General features: G+C 36.7%; 1 protein-coding gene across 2 annotated transcripts in view; it reads left to right on the plus strand.

Annotated features, from left to right (window-relative positions):
- CFAP54 (cilia and flagella associated protein 54) overlaps positions 1-15,760 on the plus strand; it is a 382,780-nt gene that overhangs the window by 32,092 nt on the left and 334,928 nt on the right. For both annotated transcript variants that reach the window (XM_050749308.1, XM_050749309.1), the window contains exons 7-12: positions 194-307; positions 431-532; positions 5,566-5,764; positions 12,621-12,802; positions 12,890-13,055; positions 14,312-14,397. In XM_050749308.1, coding sequence (XP_050605265.1) covers positions 194-307; positions 431-532; positions 5,566-5,764; positions 12,621-12,802; positions 12,890-13,055; positions 14,312-14,397 — 849 coding nt within the window. The remainder of the gene's footprint in view (positions 1-193; positions 308-430; positions 533-5,565; positions 5,765-12,620; positions 12,803-12,889; positions 13,056-14,311; positions 14,398-15,760) is intronic.

The raw sequence follows: 15,760 nt of genomic DNA on the forward strand, positions 1-15,760 counted from the left end.
CTTATCTCACCATTTATTGGAGAGTTTAATGGTTCTTAAAGAAAATGATAGACTAGATAAAAGGAGTCAGCATTAACTTAGAGCTTAATTCACGGATTAAATCGAATGCCTAGGAGAACAAAACATATTGTCTTTATACATTTTAATCACTATATTCTGATTTATGAATTAAATTTATTTTAATCGCATGTAGGCATTTGCTCGGCGTGCTCTGGCTAAAATTGATGAGTTAAGGCAACTGGAATTAATGAGTTCCTCAAAATCCCAGGAAGAATCGCGAAGATATTTTAGAGAGGCCACAATAAAGGTATAAAAATTTCATGAAATAAAAGAAATTTACCACACTCTACAGCTGATTAAATACTTAATATTAGTAGTTGGGAAGTACATCTCATTGTTATTTCATGTATAATTCTGCTTTTTGAGGCAGATGGCAGTGATGATCTTCAAAAGAGGAGTCTTTGAATCTAGAAGAAAAAACAAAGCTGTCTTTAGACCCAAGATAAGAATTAACCTAAGGGAAGTACAAACTGTAAGTCTAAACATATCTTCTCTCTTTAAGACTCTTTTTGCAGTGTATTTGTATTATGCTCCGATGTCTTTCAAGCCTAGTCACTCATTAAATTCTGCCCCCAGTTCTCTGCCTCAATGGGTAAATAGAAGAGTGTTTTTCTAGTTTGCACATAGCCTCACTTCATCTCTTTCTCAAAGCTTTTGTGTCTTAGCACAATCCCAGTTTTGCAAGCTTAAAGGACAAGAGGCTGAAGAGGAGCCAGTGAAAGATTTCAATGAACCGGCTCTTGCAAATGAATAGGCCTCTGAGTGGTTCTGCGCATGCCTTTGTCTTTGACCGCTTAGGGTGAGCTGAGCAGGCGAGCAGGCTTTGAGCTGCAGAGAAGATGGAGGCACCTTTTCTCATCAGCCTTAGGTTTCACCCTTGGGAATGTTCAGGAGCTAGGTTATCCAGTAGCAACAAACAACCCCCATACCTCAGGTGGCTTAAAACAATTTATTGTCTACTGGAGTCATATGTTATTTTAGTTATCAGGGGCTCTGCCTTACAAAAGCTGCTCAGGGCCAGGCTGAAGAGCAGCCTTCGTTTCAAACATTGCTAGTCATTTGGCCAGAGGGGATAAAAGAGAGCTCTGGGGAACCTTGCACATCTAGTGATGCTTAGCATAGAAGTGACATGAGTCTGTTCTTCTCATATGTTGTAACCAGCCACACAGCCTCTCCAACCACAAGCAAACACTAGTAAAGATGATCATAGGGCAGGGAGTAGGCAACGTCAGGCCTGTGGGGCCCTCAGCCCTTTTTGTTCCCCTTGTCTTTTTTTTCTTCTTCCCTTTGCCTTCCTGACTCTTAATATCCCCCAGGGCCCAGTTCTATATCGTTTTGAAGCTCTCCCTGACTGTTCTAGATGGATATATACCCTCTTCTGCGAGCTTCCGTGTAGGGATTGAAAATGAATCTATGGTGAAGGAGATGAACAGTTTCTTACAGAGGAGGTGTATCAAATCTCAGAACCTGGAAAGGATTTGGGAAATCATCTGGTTCAGTCATTTTATATTACAGATGGGAAAATAAAACCTGCAGTATTTAAATGACTGGCTCAAGATCACAAAGGCAGCCGCTGGCAGAACCAGAACCAGCACCTGCATCTCTTAAGTCCAGTGCTTGGCCGCTACTCCAATCACTGCTACTCTCTTTCTTCATTTCTTCTGAACACATTTAGGAGTAATCCTTTTTCTTTCTTTTAAATGAATTATTATATTTAAATACAAATGGTTTTTGGACATGGTACCTTTCCATTGCTACTTAGTGTGACAATATTGACTACTGAGCCCGCAGGTACATTTTATACATCCGTTTTAAGATGTATCCCTTACTAACCAACAGTCTATTAAATGGTGAGTAATTAATTAAATTATAGGCAATTCCTCGGATAAGCTTTTAAGCTGCCTGCATCTGGGATTAAGTAGCGGTGCTATAGTCTTTGTAAGAGGCCGGGAACAATTTTTTTTTTCTCTCCAGCATTTTTTTTTCTCTGCGCAAACAAATTTAAATACCCAAAGTTGCAAGACTGTTGTTACTTAGAATATTATTAGGACTTAGTTATCCTGGTAGCAAAACTAAATACATTTTCAAAGAAAAATGTTTAAAATTCCAGATAAAATTACATTAAAAACTAAGTTATATCTGATTTCCCTTAAGATAATTGTTGAATGAAAAGTTCTGGTGATTTTTTTTTTTAAGAAAAAATTGTAATTGTTTAGTGAGTAGTTGTTTCAGAGACTAGTCAACACATTCTTTTCATAATATCATCCTATATTACCTTGGCATATTTTGCAGAATGTCCTGTTTTCTGTGTATGAAATAATTTTATTATGTTTCTACCAAATAAATTAATTTCAATATGCATTAAACATATTTTCTGAAACATTTCTGGGTTTGTATGTAAGTTGTTAACTCACAGTAAATCATTTTGACTCTCAAAATATTTTTTTAAAGGACTACTAATTCAGACTCCTAATGATTGATTAGTTAGTGATTTATTCAATAAATATTTTTAAGTACCTGCTATGTGAACAAGTAGATGAAGATTACATTCTAGTGGAGAATTACATCATAAAAAATAAATAAAATAATTATAGCTTGTGATAAATATTAATAAATAAATAATGATAATGGTGAGGATGAAATGAGTTACATGTAAAGCCCTTAGAATGTTCCCGGCAGATAGTAAGTAGGTCCTCAGTAAATATTAGCTATTATTGTTTATTTATTATTTATTAATTCAACAACCATGTATTGAGTGTCTACTGTGGTTTCAAGTATAGTGGAATATAGAAATACTAAATTGCAGCCCTGGCTTTTTGAAGGGCCTTGGAATAATGGACAGAATTTGGCTAGACAGGGAGAATAGAGATAAACATTCCAAATGAAGGGTCAGAGCATGGTCATAACTTAGAAGCCAGAGTAGGCAAAATTTGCTGGGGGTCAGTGATAAATAGAGCTTGACTAGGTAGGAATAGACACGTGATGTTGGGAAATTAACATAATACATCTCCTAGAGTAGATGTCATGGAGACCATAGATTTAGAGATGGAACCAGACTGTACAGTTGTGCCATTCAGATTTTCATTCATCCTGACATTTTAAATAATAATATATCCTATGCAGTATATGTGTCATAATTTGTCTATTTTGTCATTATTATTTTAGTTCTTTCAAATTTTTTTGCTATTTTAAGTATTGACATCATCCACATCTTCAGACATGCTTATTTTTTTTCTTTCTTTTATTTCCTGTGGATAAAATTCCAGGTGTAGGATTATAGAATCGAAGGACATAGACATTTTATTTCCCTTGATATATATTGCCAACTTGATTTCCAAAACGAGTATTCCTATTTTCAAGGTGACAACTTGCAAGTACCAATTATTTTACCACAAGCTGTTATTATTTTTATATTATTATTTGTTTTATTTTATTTTTCTTTGCTAATTCAGTTTTCATAAGATGGCTTGCCATTTTAACTTTGTTTTTTTGAGCCAGCTTTTCTTTCATTGTGTGAATTATTTTTCACAGTCTTTGACCATTTATCTACTAGGGATTTTAATTTTCAAAATATACTTGAATGAGCTCATTATTTTTATAGACATTATTATTTTGCTTTTTATACTTGACAATCCATTGTTTTCCTTATTGCTTCAGCTTTAATTCTTTTTTATAGATCTTTTAAATATTTATATTTCAAAATCTTTTACTTAATATTTTATTTGCAGCTCTGATAAATATTCCATTCTTTTTGCTAGTTTTTCTATGAAATTTTATAAGTAATTTCATTGTTTTATTCACTTGGGTTTTACCATTTCATTTTGAATACTTCTAATTATTCGTAAAGTTGATTATGCTGTTTCAATATGTATTTTTAAAAGCTCTGTTTTAACCTAAATAAAAATCTTAGGAAAAACTCTTACCTCTATAAGAAAAGAGAAGGCAGGGCATGAAGTTCAAATTTTTTTGAAGTTTTTTTGAGACGGAGTCTCACTCTGTCACCTAGGCTGGAGTGCAGTGGCATGATCTTGGCTCACGGCAACCTCCACCTCCTGGGTCAGGCAATTCTTCTGCTTCAGCCTCCCAAATAGCTGGGACTACAGGTGCACACCACCGTGTCTGGCTAATTTTTGTATTTTTAGTAGAGACAGGGTTTCACTATGTTGGCCAGGCTGGTCTCGAACTCCTGACCTCGTGATCCACCCACCTCAGCCTCCCAAAGTGCTGGGATTACAGGCATGAGCCACTGTGCCCGGTCTCTTGTTGAAGCTTTTAACATATCAGTTGGCCTATGGATTGAAAAGGTACAGAAGCTTATGAGTAGGGAAGCTAGTGTTTGCAGGAAAGTAGTTCAAGCGAACTTTATCCCTGCTTTTGTTTTTCTGTCTTTCTGACTTTGCCTTAATAAGAGAAATAAAAGCAAGGGAATTATGAGGATATCTTCTAGCTGGATAAGGATTCTAGAAAAGTCAACTAGAACTACAGTTCTTATTTGCTGGCAAACTAAATGCAGAGAACAGGTCATTTGTTGGAGAGAAGAATGAAGTGTGGCAGGAAGCATGTGCAGGAAGTGCAGTCATTTGGGGCCAGTACAAAGCATAATGACTGGGAACCCACACAGGTTCTAAACAGTCACTAGCCTGTTAGCATAAAGCTGATCAATTCTTTCTTAGAGTTAATTACCACAAACCTTGTTATTTATACTGCTAAATATTGCTTCAACTTTTGGCTTGAGGACCTTCTGCATGAGAATATCCTGTGGTGCTTATTAAAAGTGTCCAGACACACCAAATCTCTGGAAATTTGGTCTTGAATCTACAAAGCACCCCTGAGTGATTCTTAGGTAACCAAAGTTTGAATATCAGTTCCTAAGGCTATAATGAAGATACTATAAAGCATATGAAGATTTATGCTCGCTTAATAAGCAAACCATAATAAACAACCTTTTAATGCTGCCTTGGAAACACAAGCATATGAAGAAACAACAAAGTCTTTGATGTAATGGCAGCATGATATCTCTAATGAAATCTGGAGTGACATCTCAAAAAATGAAAACATAAAAGCAGGTATCTTTTGTTACCTGCTTGTTGTTAGACCAACTGCTCTCTGTTTTAGCATTGATTAAGCATGCCTTACTTTTCTTTGCCTTATAACAGGGTTTTTTGTCTTTTTTTTCCCCTGAGGGTCTCACTCTGTCACCCAGGCTGGAGTGCAGTTGCATGACCTTAGCTCACTGCAGCCTCTACCTCCCTGGGCTCAGGTGATCCTCCCACCTCAGCTTCCCAAGTAGCTAGGACTACAAGCACATTCCAACATGCCTGGCCAATTTTTAAATTTTTGTTGAAATGGAGGTCTCACTGTGTTGCCCAGGTGGTCTCGAACTCCTTGGGTCAAGCAGTCCTCCTGCCTTGGCCTCCAAAAGTGTTGGGATTATAGGCATGAGCCACTGCGCCCACAATATAATAGCTTTAACAAATGGACTGAACTTTTTTTTCTCAATTTCAGTTATCATGGCCACGTACTGTCACAGAGCGGCTATTGGATGAGATGTTTGATAGCACTGCATCCCGGTTTCTGGCTGTCTTGGAAGCTCTTTCTGATTCAAACAGGCGAATACTGCAAACTGGACCCATTGTTACAGATGAAGTAGAGATTCATGATGTTGTCTCAGAATTGTTTATGGCAGGAAGAGAACTTTTGATAAGTAAATAAGATGTTAAGATATTGTTTTATGATAGAATGATAGACATGAGTAACAAAAATTTTAGCATGATAGTCCATACATGGGAAACTGATAAAATTTATATTATTTTATTTTGGTTTGATTGGTTGTTTGTTTTTGAGATAAAGTCTCTCTTTGTCACCCATGCTGGAGTGCAGTGGTATGATCATGACTCACTGCAGCCTCAACTTCCTGGGCTCAAGTGATCCTCCCTTCTTAGCCTCCCAAGTAGCTGGGACTGCAGGTATATGCCACCATACCTGGCTAATTTTTGTATTTTTTGTAGAGATGGGGTCTCACCATGTTTCCCAGTCTGGTCTCGAACTCCTGGGCACAAGCAGTCCACCCATCTCAGCCTCCTAAAGTGCTGGAATTACAGGTGTGAGCCACTGTGCCTAGCTGATATAATTTATATTGATCTTGAATTCAGCAACCTTGCTAAGGTCAATTGATATTTCAAATAATGTATTAGTAGATTTTGGAGGGACTTTTTTTGTATATACAATCATCTATGAATGGCTTATTTCTGTCCAGTCCTTAATCTTTTAATTTCTCTTTTCTTGCATTTCTTGATGATTGCACTGTCGAGGATTTCCAATAACACATGGAAAGAAGTGGTGATAGCAGACTCGCTTGTCTCAATTTTTTCCTCAGTTGGAAAGCTTTCAACATTTTGCCATTATTTGAGATATCTACTGAATAATTATTATAGATACCCTTTTGCAGATCACAGATGTTTCTTTTATTCCTGGTTTGCTGTTTTTTTTTTTTTTTTTAAATCTTGAATAGTTTAATTTTAGCAAAAGCTTTCTCTGAATTTATTGAGATTTACTGAGTTGATCAAATGGCTTTCTCATTTATTTGTATTAATGTGGTCGATTATATGGATTGTTTCTCTAATTTTTAACCATCCTGTTTTTGGAATAAACCTAATTTGGAGGTAAGGATTAGCCTTTTGATACATTGCTTGATTTGTTTGGTAATGTTTAATATTTTTGCTTCTCTGTTGATGGGACAGACTTTTCTTTCTTGTAATGTTCTTTTTAGGTTTTGATCACAAGGTCATATTAGCCTCGTAAAATGAGTTGAGAAGTATGCCCTCTTTCTCCATTATCTGTAAATGTTTTGTGTCATATTGGTGTTATTTCTTCCTACATGTTTGGTTGAATTTTCTGGTGCAGCCATCTGTACCTGGAATTTTTTGTATGGGAATATTTTAAATGATGAATTCAGTTTCCTCCATAGATATAAAATTTTTCAGATTTTCTTTTCATTCTTTTAAAAAAAATCTATCTCTTTGGTAAATTGTATTTTCCTTGAAAATTTTCTGTTTTATCTAATATTTAAATTAATTAATTAATTAATTTATTTTTTGAGACAGAGTTTTGCTCTTGTTGCCCAGGCTAGAGTATAATGGCATGATCTCTGCTCACTGCAACCTCCACCTCCCCAGTTCAAGTGATTCTCCTGCCTCAGCCTCCCAAGTAGCTGGGATTGCAGGCATGTGCCACCACCACGCTTGGCTAATTTTGTATTTTTAGTAGAGATGGAGTTTCGCCATGTTGGCTAGGCTGGTCTCAAACTTCTGACCCCAGGTGATCCAACTGCCTTGGCCTCCCAAAGTGCTAGGATTACAGGTGTGAGCCACTGCGCCCAGCCTTAAAATTTTCATTAAGGATTTCCAGTATCTCATCATGATCTTTTTAATGTCTGTAGAATCTGTTTGATGTCCTTTTTTTCACAGTAACTGATCAGTTTGCCTTCTCTCTTATTACCAAGGGTTCACCAATTTCATTAGTCTTTGCAAAGAAACAATATTTGACCTTGTTGATCTTCCCTATTGTATGTCCATTTTCCATATTATTGATTTTTGCTCTTCATTACTTCCTTTATTGTACTTTCTTGGGTTTGCTTTACTGATTTAAAAAACTTACTGCCTTGGAAGCTTAGATCATTGATTTTTAGGATTTGTTATTATTTGCATTAAATGCATATTAAGACATTTATTCTAAATTCAGCTTTAGCTATGTATCTGAAGTCCTGATATATCATATCTTTATTACTATTTGGTTAAGAATATTTTCTAATATGCAACATGATTTATTCTTTGATATATGGGTTCTGAATCAAAATATGGGAGATTTTCTAACTATCTTTTGGTTACTGATTTCTTTGTTAATTATACTATGGTCAGAGAGCATATTATGTATTATTTGGAAATGTGAACATTTGTTAAGATAGTCTTGATGGCCTGGCAAATGACCAGCTATGGTAAATAGTCTGTGTGTACTTGAAAGACTATGTATTTTTTTGTTGTTGTTGGGTGCATTGCTTTATATATATGTTGATTAAGTTAAGCTAGTAAATCATGTGGTTAGGTCTTCTCTATCCCTATGGATAGTTTTCATCTTTTTATTTTATAAATTACTCAGAGAAATATGTTAAACATCTGCTATGCATTTCTGTTAGTGTGGAATTGTAAGAGCATGGGATATTCCTATTTTGCTTCATCAGATACTGTTTTACAAAGTGGTTTTTTTAGTTTGCACACCCATTAACATTTTATGAGGGTTCCATTACTCCAAAATCTCTCTGACAGTATTTTCTGTCTTTCTCATTTTGTCCATTTTGGTGTGAATTCAGTGGTGTTGCAGTATAGACTTACATTTCTCTGATTACTGATAAAGTTAGACATCTTTTCATACACTTTTTTCACTATTAGATATCCTATTTTGTGAGGTGCCTATTTTAACCTTTTGTCCTTTTTTCTGTCGATTTGTAGGAATTCTTTATATATTCTGGATATAAGTCCTTTACTGAATACAAGTATTATAAATATCATTTCTTACTTGGCGGCTTGTCTTTTCATTCTCTTAATGATATCCATTGGGGAACAGAAATTCTTAATTTTAATGTAGTCCAATTTATCAATATATTCTATATAGTTGATCCTTTGTGTGTCGTGGTTAAGAAGTCTCAGCTACCCCAATGTAAATATATTCTCATATGTTTTCTTCCATAAATTTTATTGTTTTACCCCTCACATGAGGTCTTTAATTAGAAATCAGATCTTTTTTGTTGATACGAAGTAGATATCAAGATTTATGTACTTCTATATGTATATTCAGTTGACAGAGCACCATTTATTGAAGATAACTTCCTTTCATTGGCTGCAGTATCCCTTAGTCATAAATTAGGTGGCCGTATGTGTGTTGTCTGTTTTTTCAGTCAGCATAATTCTCTTGAGATGTATCCAGGTTGTGTATATTAATAGTTCACTTGGACGGGCACAGTGGCTCATGCCTGTAACCTTAGCCCTTTGGGAGGCCAAGACGGGCTGATCCCTTGAGCCCAGGAGTTCGAGACCAGCCTGGCTAACATGGTGAAACTCTGTCTCTACTAAAAATAAATTAGCCAGGCGTCATGGCCTGTGCCTGTAGTCCCAGCTACTTGGGAGGCTGAGGCAAGAGAATCATTTGAACCCAGGAGTCGCAGGTTGCAGTGACTGGAGATCACATCACCACGACTGCACTCCAGCCTGGGTGACAAAACAAGACTCTGTCTCAAAAAGAAAAAAAAAAGGTTCACTTGTTACTGTTGAGTATTATTTTATGGTATGGACACACCACAGTTTGTTTAACCACTTACCCTTTGAAGGACTTTTGAATTATTTCCAGTTTTTGGCTATTAGAAATAAAGCTGCTATGAACAGTTGAGTACAAGTTTTTGTGTGAAGGTAAGTTTTCATTTCTCTGGAATAAAACATTCAACAGTGCAATTGGTGGTTCAGATGCATGATAAATTAGTATTTAGTTTTGTGAGAAACTCTCATACTATTCTCCAGGGTGACTCTGCTATATTTCCACCAGCAATGTGTGAATGATCCAGTTTCAGAAAATCCTTGACAGAATTTGGTGTATCATTAGTTTTTTATTTTAGCCATTCTGATAGGTATGTAGTAATATCCCACTGTGATTTTAATTTGCATTTCCCTAATGGCTAAAGATGTTAAACAGTTTTTCATGTGTTTATTTGCCATCTGTATACCCTTTCTCTAGTGTCTTTTGTTTACTTTCTCATTGCATTGTTAGTTATTTCTCTTGAGTTATGAGAGCTCTTTTTATGTTCTGAATACAAGTCCTGGTCATTGCTTTTAAGACAGAAAATACCTTTATTAAGATTTTTTTTCCTCCTCATCATTACTTCCCATTTTTCATTGCTTCTGTCTAAATTCATTTCTTTTTGCTCAAATACAAACTCTAAGAATTTTGAAGTAGTTTGGATGGATATAATAGTTTATTTACAAGTTTCTTTAAGATTTTGATGCTATTTCTTAATTGTCTTGTATATGTAGTGTTTCTGTTGAGAAGTCTAATGTCAGTTTAAATCTTCTTGTTTTATAGATGTATCTTTTACAATTTTCGCTTTCTTATGACATTCTTACATTTTATTCTACTGGATCTAGGGGTGGGTTTAGTAATGCAGCAGATACTTTGAGGTCTTATATCTTTCTTTCATTTTTTCATGTTACTTTTAAATTTCTTTCCTTATATTCATTATTTAAAAAAATCCTTCAAGGCATTGAAAATGCCATTAGACAGATGTTAACAGGATAGAGGTTCATCCTCTATGTCTTATTTATTTTATTCTTTTTATGTCTTTATTCTGTTGCCTTCTGGGAAGCTTTCTCTATCTGATTTTTCAGGTCAGGAATTTGATCTTTGATTCTCTCTGTTCTACTCTTCTGTTTACCTATTTAATTATTTGTTTCAACAATGATATGCTTTTTTGTTATTTTTGTTGTTTGTTTGAGACAGAGTCTTGCTCTGTTGCCTGGGCTGGAGTGCAGTGGCACAGCATCTCAGCTCATTGCAGGCTCCACCTCCTGGGTTCAAGTGATTCTCCTGCCTCAGCCTACCGAGTAGTTGGGACTACAGGTATGCGCCACCACGCCAGGCCAATTTTTTGTGTTTTTAGTAGAGATGGGGTTCCACCATGTTGGCCAGGCTGGTCTCAAACTCCTGACCTCAGGTCATCTGGCTGCCTTGGCCTCCCAAAGTGCTGGGATTACAGGCGTGAGCCATTGCGCCCAACCGTCAACGATGATATACTTTATACCTTGAATCCACTTGGTTCTTTTTCACAGCAGTTGTTTTTGCCTCATGTTTCTAATATCGTCTTTTATTTTTCTGAGATAACATTTTCACTTAAGTTCTTGTTTGTGCTGTTCCATTTTCCTGCTTCTTGTGGTAAAGGATGCTTCATTTGTGGTTTTTCTTTCAAGGTGTTTTTGCTTTTAATTTTTTTTCCCATGAGCTTTCCTTCTTGGAACAGTTAGCTGACTTGGCTTCAGTGTCCACCTGAGAGGAGGGAGAAAAGCCTTGAGTTAGCTCCTATGCCTTTAGGTGAGTTTAGTGTGTGTGTGTGCGCATGCGGGTGCACATGTGTGTGCAAATGCCCATCTGAATGCAGGGAACCTCTGGTGCCATGGTTTGGGCTCTTTTCTTCCCAAGAAAAATACAAGTTTTTAGATAAGAATTTCCTTGACTTTCTTCACTCAAACCCCCAAATTTACCCTCATGCGTATCGATCCTTTTCCACCATCTCTGGTTTAGATGGAGAGGATGTTTCTCTTTGTGTCATTAAGCCTAATCCCTGTAAGTGTCCAAGTGGTCCCATTATACCATGTCGTTGTTTTTTTTTTTTTTTTTGAGACAGGGTCTCACTCTGTCACCCAGACTGGAGTGCAATGGTGCGATCATGGCTTACTGTAGTCTGGACCTCCTGGGCTCTAGCGATCCTCCCACCTCAGCCTCCTGAGTAGCTGTGAATACAGGCATGTGCCACCATACCTGGCTAATTTTTGTACTTTTTGTAGAGTCGGGGTTACTCCGTGTTGCCCAGGCTGGTCTCAAACTCCTAGTTTAAGGGATCCACCTGCCTTGGCCTCCCAAAGTGCTGGGATTACAGACATAAGCCACTGTGCCTGGGCTTCCGTGTTTTCTGTCAACTTCCTCCCTATACGTCTTCTTGGCACAGCCAGATTTATTGAAGGAATCATCTGTTTTCATTGTTCCTAAGTATTTTCTTTCTTCTTATACATTAGGTAGACCCTAGCATTCTACTAAGAATGTCATGGACATTGCTCAATCCAGGGGTCACTTTCAGTTACTTTTCTTTTCTTTTTTCTTTTTTTTAAGAGGCAGGATCTTGCTGTATTTCCCAGGCAGGACTCGAACTCCTGAGCTGAAGTTGTCCTCCTGCTTCAGCCTTCTGCGTAACAGAGACTATAGGTGCATGCCAATAAGCCTGGTAGTCCTTTTCTTCTTTACTTTCTGTATGTATGTGTTACTGTTGAATACTCCTTTCTCTCTAAACACTCACCTTTGCAGCCTTTATTCCCTCTGCTCTTCTCTTAAATGTTGCTGTTTCTTGTTATTCTGTGCAAGGCAACATGATCCATGGCTGAATCTACTATTTACTGCGGATATGTAATGATGACTCTAAAAGCTCTGTCCCCGTTTTAGATCTCTTTCCCAAGTTTCCAGTCTGTATCTAGGAACTCTTGCTCATTCTGTGTTTGAGATTCCATTCTTTTTCCTGTGAGTATCCTTCCCTAACTGCCCTCCTTCTCTAGATCTGTTGGATGCCCTTCCTATTTGTCCCCAAAGCACTACCCTGTATTTGGCCACTAAGATTTCTTGTTTCCCCCACTAGAACATAAATCCTATGAAAGCAGGGATTGTGTTTTCCTGGTGCCTGGAAGTGTGTATAGTGAATATTTAATGAATATTTATTTGCATGAATGATATTCAAAACTCTCTTCTTCCTTTCCTAGTGTCAAATATTGGTGCAGATGGAATGCTTGATTTTCCAAAAACATCTCTTCTGGAACTTATGATAGAAAGAAAAAATGTTATTTCTGTGGATGCTGCTGTGAAATTTATAAAATTAGCTTTTACCTATGAGGAGTGGAGTTTATTTGAATCTTCTGCTGCACATATTATTTATTTTCTCCAGGTAATATATGCAAAATCATCCTCCTGGTTTTGTTTTGTTAAAATGACATCCAATTACTAATTAACGTGTGGGATATACTTCTCCAAGAGGCAGGATGATCCAGAGTCAAAGAAAGCAGAGAAGGATTTAACTCTTCTAATTGCAATGGAACCACTAATTAATGTAAAGAGAAACAAAGGTTTGATCCTTCCTTTGGAAAACTATAAAGAAGGACAGTCGGTTCAAATTTATTTAAAAAAAATTGCTGTTCATGGTGAGTATTTATTTGTCCGTTCAAAAATTTAGTTTGACGAAATATGCTCTTTTATAGATGTGGTGAGAGAAAGAATATTGAAGGCGGAGGGAGCAAGAGATACAAAGGCCCTGAGACAAGAGTGTGTTTGGTGATTGCAGGAATGGCATGGGGGCATGTGTGACCGAGTGTGGTAGGTGACAAGGCTAGAGAAGTAGCTGGGTGCTAGATGATGTGGTTCCTGGGTTTTGTAAGGATGCTAGATTATATTCTGAGTGACAGTTTTGAGTAGGGGAATGAGGTTCTATTTACCTTCTGGCTTAGTTGGATAAGAGGGAGGCCCGTAAGGCAATGAATCAGAGGACAAAGTCATCAGTTCATGTTAGGAACTGATGTTAGGAAGGGAAGGTTTGGTAATCTCCTGTCTCTTTCCAGCCTGCAGTGTTTGCCATTCTAGGACTTTTCAAATCCTAAAAGTTATTTTGTGTGTAATTGAAAATCTGCAGTGTCTACTTTTTACACCAAAGAGAACTATTTAATTCCAGCTTTTTAATGTTTTGTCATGTTCTTAAAGTATTGTATGGCTTATCAGTTGCAGTAAGTAATTTGTACCAAGTAATGATATATATGCCTTCTACTGATTTCTGAATCAATGTTTTTATTATTTTTCTTTCAACTACCTTATTTTGTATGCATTTTAATATTATAAGCCTCTTCAGTTTCTTTTTGGACATAGCATACAAATGTTGGATTTATGATAATAATGGTCTATTTTTATTGGATTAGAGCCACTAAGATTAGTTTTCTTTTCTGTTTTTTTTTTTTTTTTTTTTTTTTTTTTGAGACAGAGTCTCACTCTGTTGCCCAGGCTGAAGTGCAGTGGCACGATCTTGGCTCACTGTAACTTCTGCCTCCTGGGTTCTCCTGCCTCAGCGTCCTGAGTAGCTGGGATTACAGTGGCTTGCCACCATGCCCAGCTAATTTTTGTATTTTTAGTAGAGACAGGGTTTCACTGTGTCGGCCAGGCTGGTCTCAAACTCCTGACCTCAAGTGATCCGTCTGCCTCAGCCTCCCAAAGTACTGGGATTACAGGCATAAGCCACTGCTCCCAGTCAAGATTAGTTTTCATATAGAAGTATTTAATTTGTCTTATTGACATGATATTTGCCCGCCTATCATTTGTGTCATTTTTGTAGCAATTTGTGTTTCTGTGCCTTTTCTATTTGAAATTTTGGAAGTGATTTTTTGTTTCATTTTCCTCTACTTTATGAATTTAGATACTTGTTTGAAGAATTGTGGATATTCAGAGGATATTTTCCATTTGGCAGCAACCTTGTATTTCTGTGTCTGCACTGCTCCCCAGGTGAAACAGCTATTTTAAATAATTTTTATTAGTGTGGAAGTAGGTTTTTGTGCCTAACTTAAGGCCAGAATTAAAATATCACAGCAATTACGCCTTGCTACAATTTTATTTTGTTTAATCTTTAGAATATAGGATTAAGTTAGATTCTGAGTTGTAGTTTTAAGTTTCGTTTTATTATTGTTGTCATTTTAAGTGTCTGTACCTTTTTGGGAAATTCTCAGGCTGTGTTTCTAATAGTGAAGGAAAGGAGGCAGTGGTTTTTAAGAAGAGTTAATATGTTTAATGAAATACTGCTTTCAGTCCATGAGTACAAAGCCTTGTTATTATTGGAAGTCACTTTCCACACAATGGCCAGTATTTAAAAAATGACCTATCTGAGGGTACAAATGTTCAGGTAAAACCACTATAATATAGCAGTGGTTATTAAACAAATTTCAGGGATCCTCAGAAGCCTAACTTTGTGTGTTTTTAAAATTAATTTATTTGTTTTTAATTTTTATTTTAAGTTGGGGTACATGTGCAGGACATGCAGGTTTGTTACATAGGTAAACGTGTGCCATGGTGGTTTGCTGCACCTCCTACTTGTAAGTGAGAACATGTGGTATTTGGTTTTCTGTTCCTGTGTTAGTTTGCTGAGGATAATTGAGAAGCCTAGCTTTGAGTAGTAGCTCCCTAATCTGTTTTTGTTACTTTTGTATATAACACTGGTATTCTGATGAAATTTCATTTGAAAATTTGGTTATATTGTCATTTTTGAAAAGTATGTAAACCACAATTATAGAGTACTGTATTAACTTTTGCCCAGGTAAGTGAAGCACAGTAAGGGACTTGAGAAGTTCTGCTTTCTAATATTTTTCATTTCTTCTGGGTTTGTCAGGATAAGTTATAACCTATGACAGGTATTTAATTTTTGAAAGAAAGGCGTTTGGCAGTAAATACATTATTACAGTGGGAGAGCTAACCATAAAATAGAGATCAAGGCTTAAAAAGGTAGGGAACTTTCCTTTATCCGTTTTTCTTTTTCTTTTTTTTTTTTGAGACAAAGTCTTACTCTGTCACCCATGCTGGAGTGCAGTGGTGCGATCTCAGCTCACTCTAACCTCTGCCTCCCAGTTTCAAGCGATTCTCCTGCCTCAGGCTTCCGAGTAGCTGGGATTACAGGTGTGCGCCACCTTGCCCAGCTAGTTTTTGTATTTTTAGTAGAGATGGGGTTTCACCATGTTGGACGGCTGGTCTCAAAATCCTGACCTCAGGTGATCTGCCCACCTCAGCCTCCCAACATGCTGGGATTACAGGTGTGTGAGCCACTGTGCCTGGCCTTCATTTATCTGTTTTGTTAAAATGATATATGTCTTAGTTCAAT

The sequence above is a fragment of the Macaca thibetana genome, chromosome 11, assembly GCF_024542745.1.
Source record: "Macaca thibetana thibetana isolate TM-01 chromosome 11, ASM2454274v1, whole genome shotgun sequence".
Classification (NCBI taxonomy): Eukaryota; Metazoa; Chordata; class Mammalia; order Primates; family Cercopithecidae; genus Macaca; species Macaca thibetana.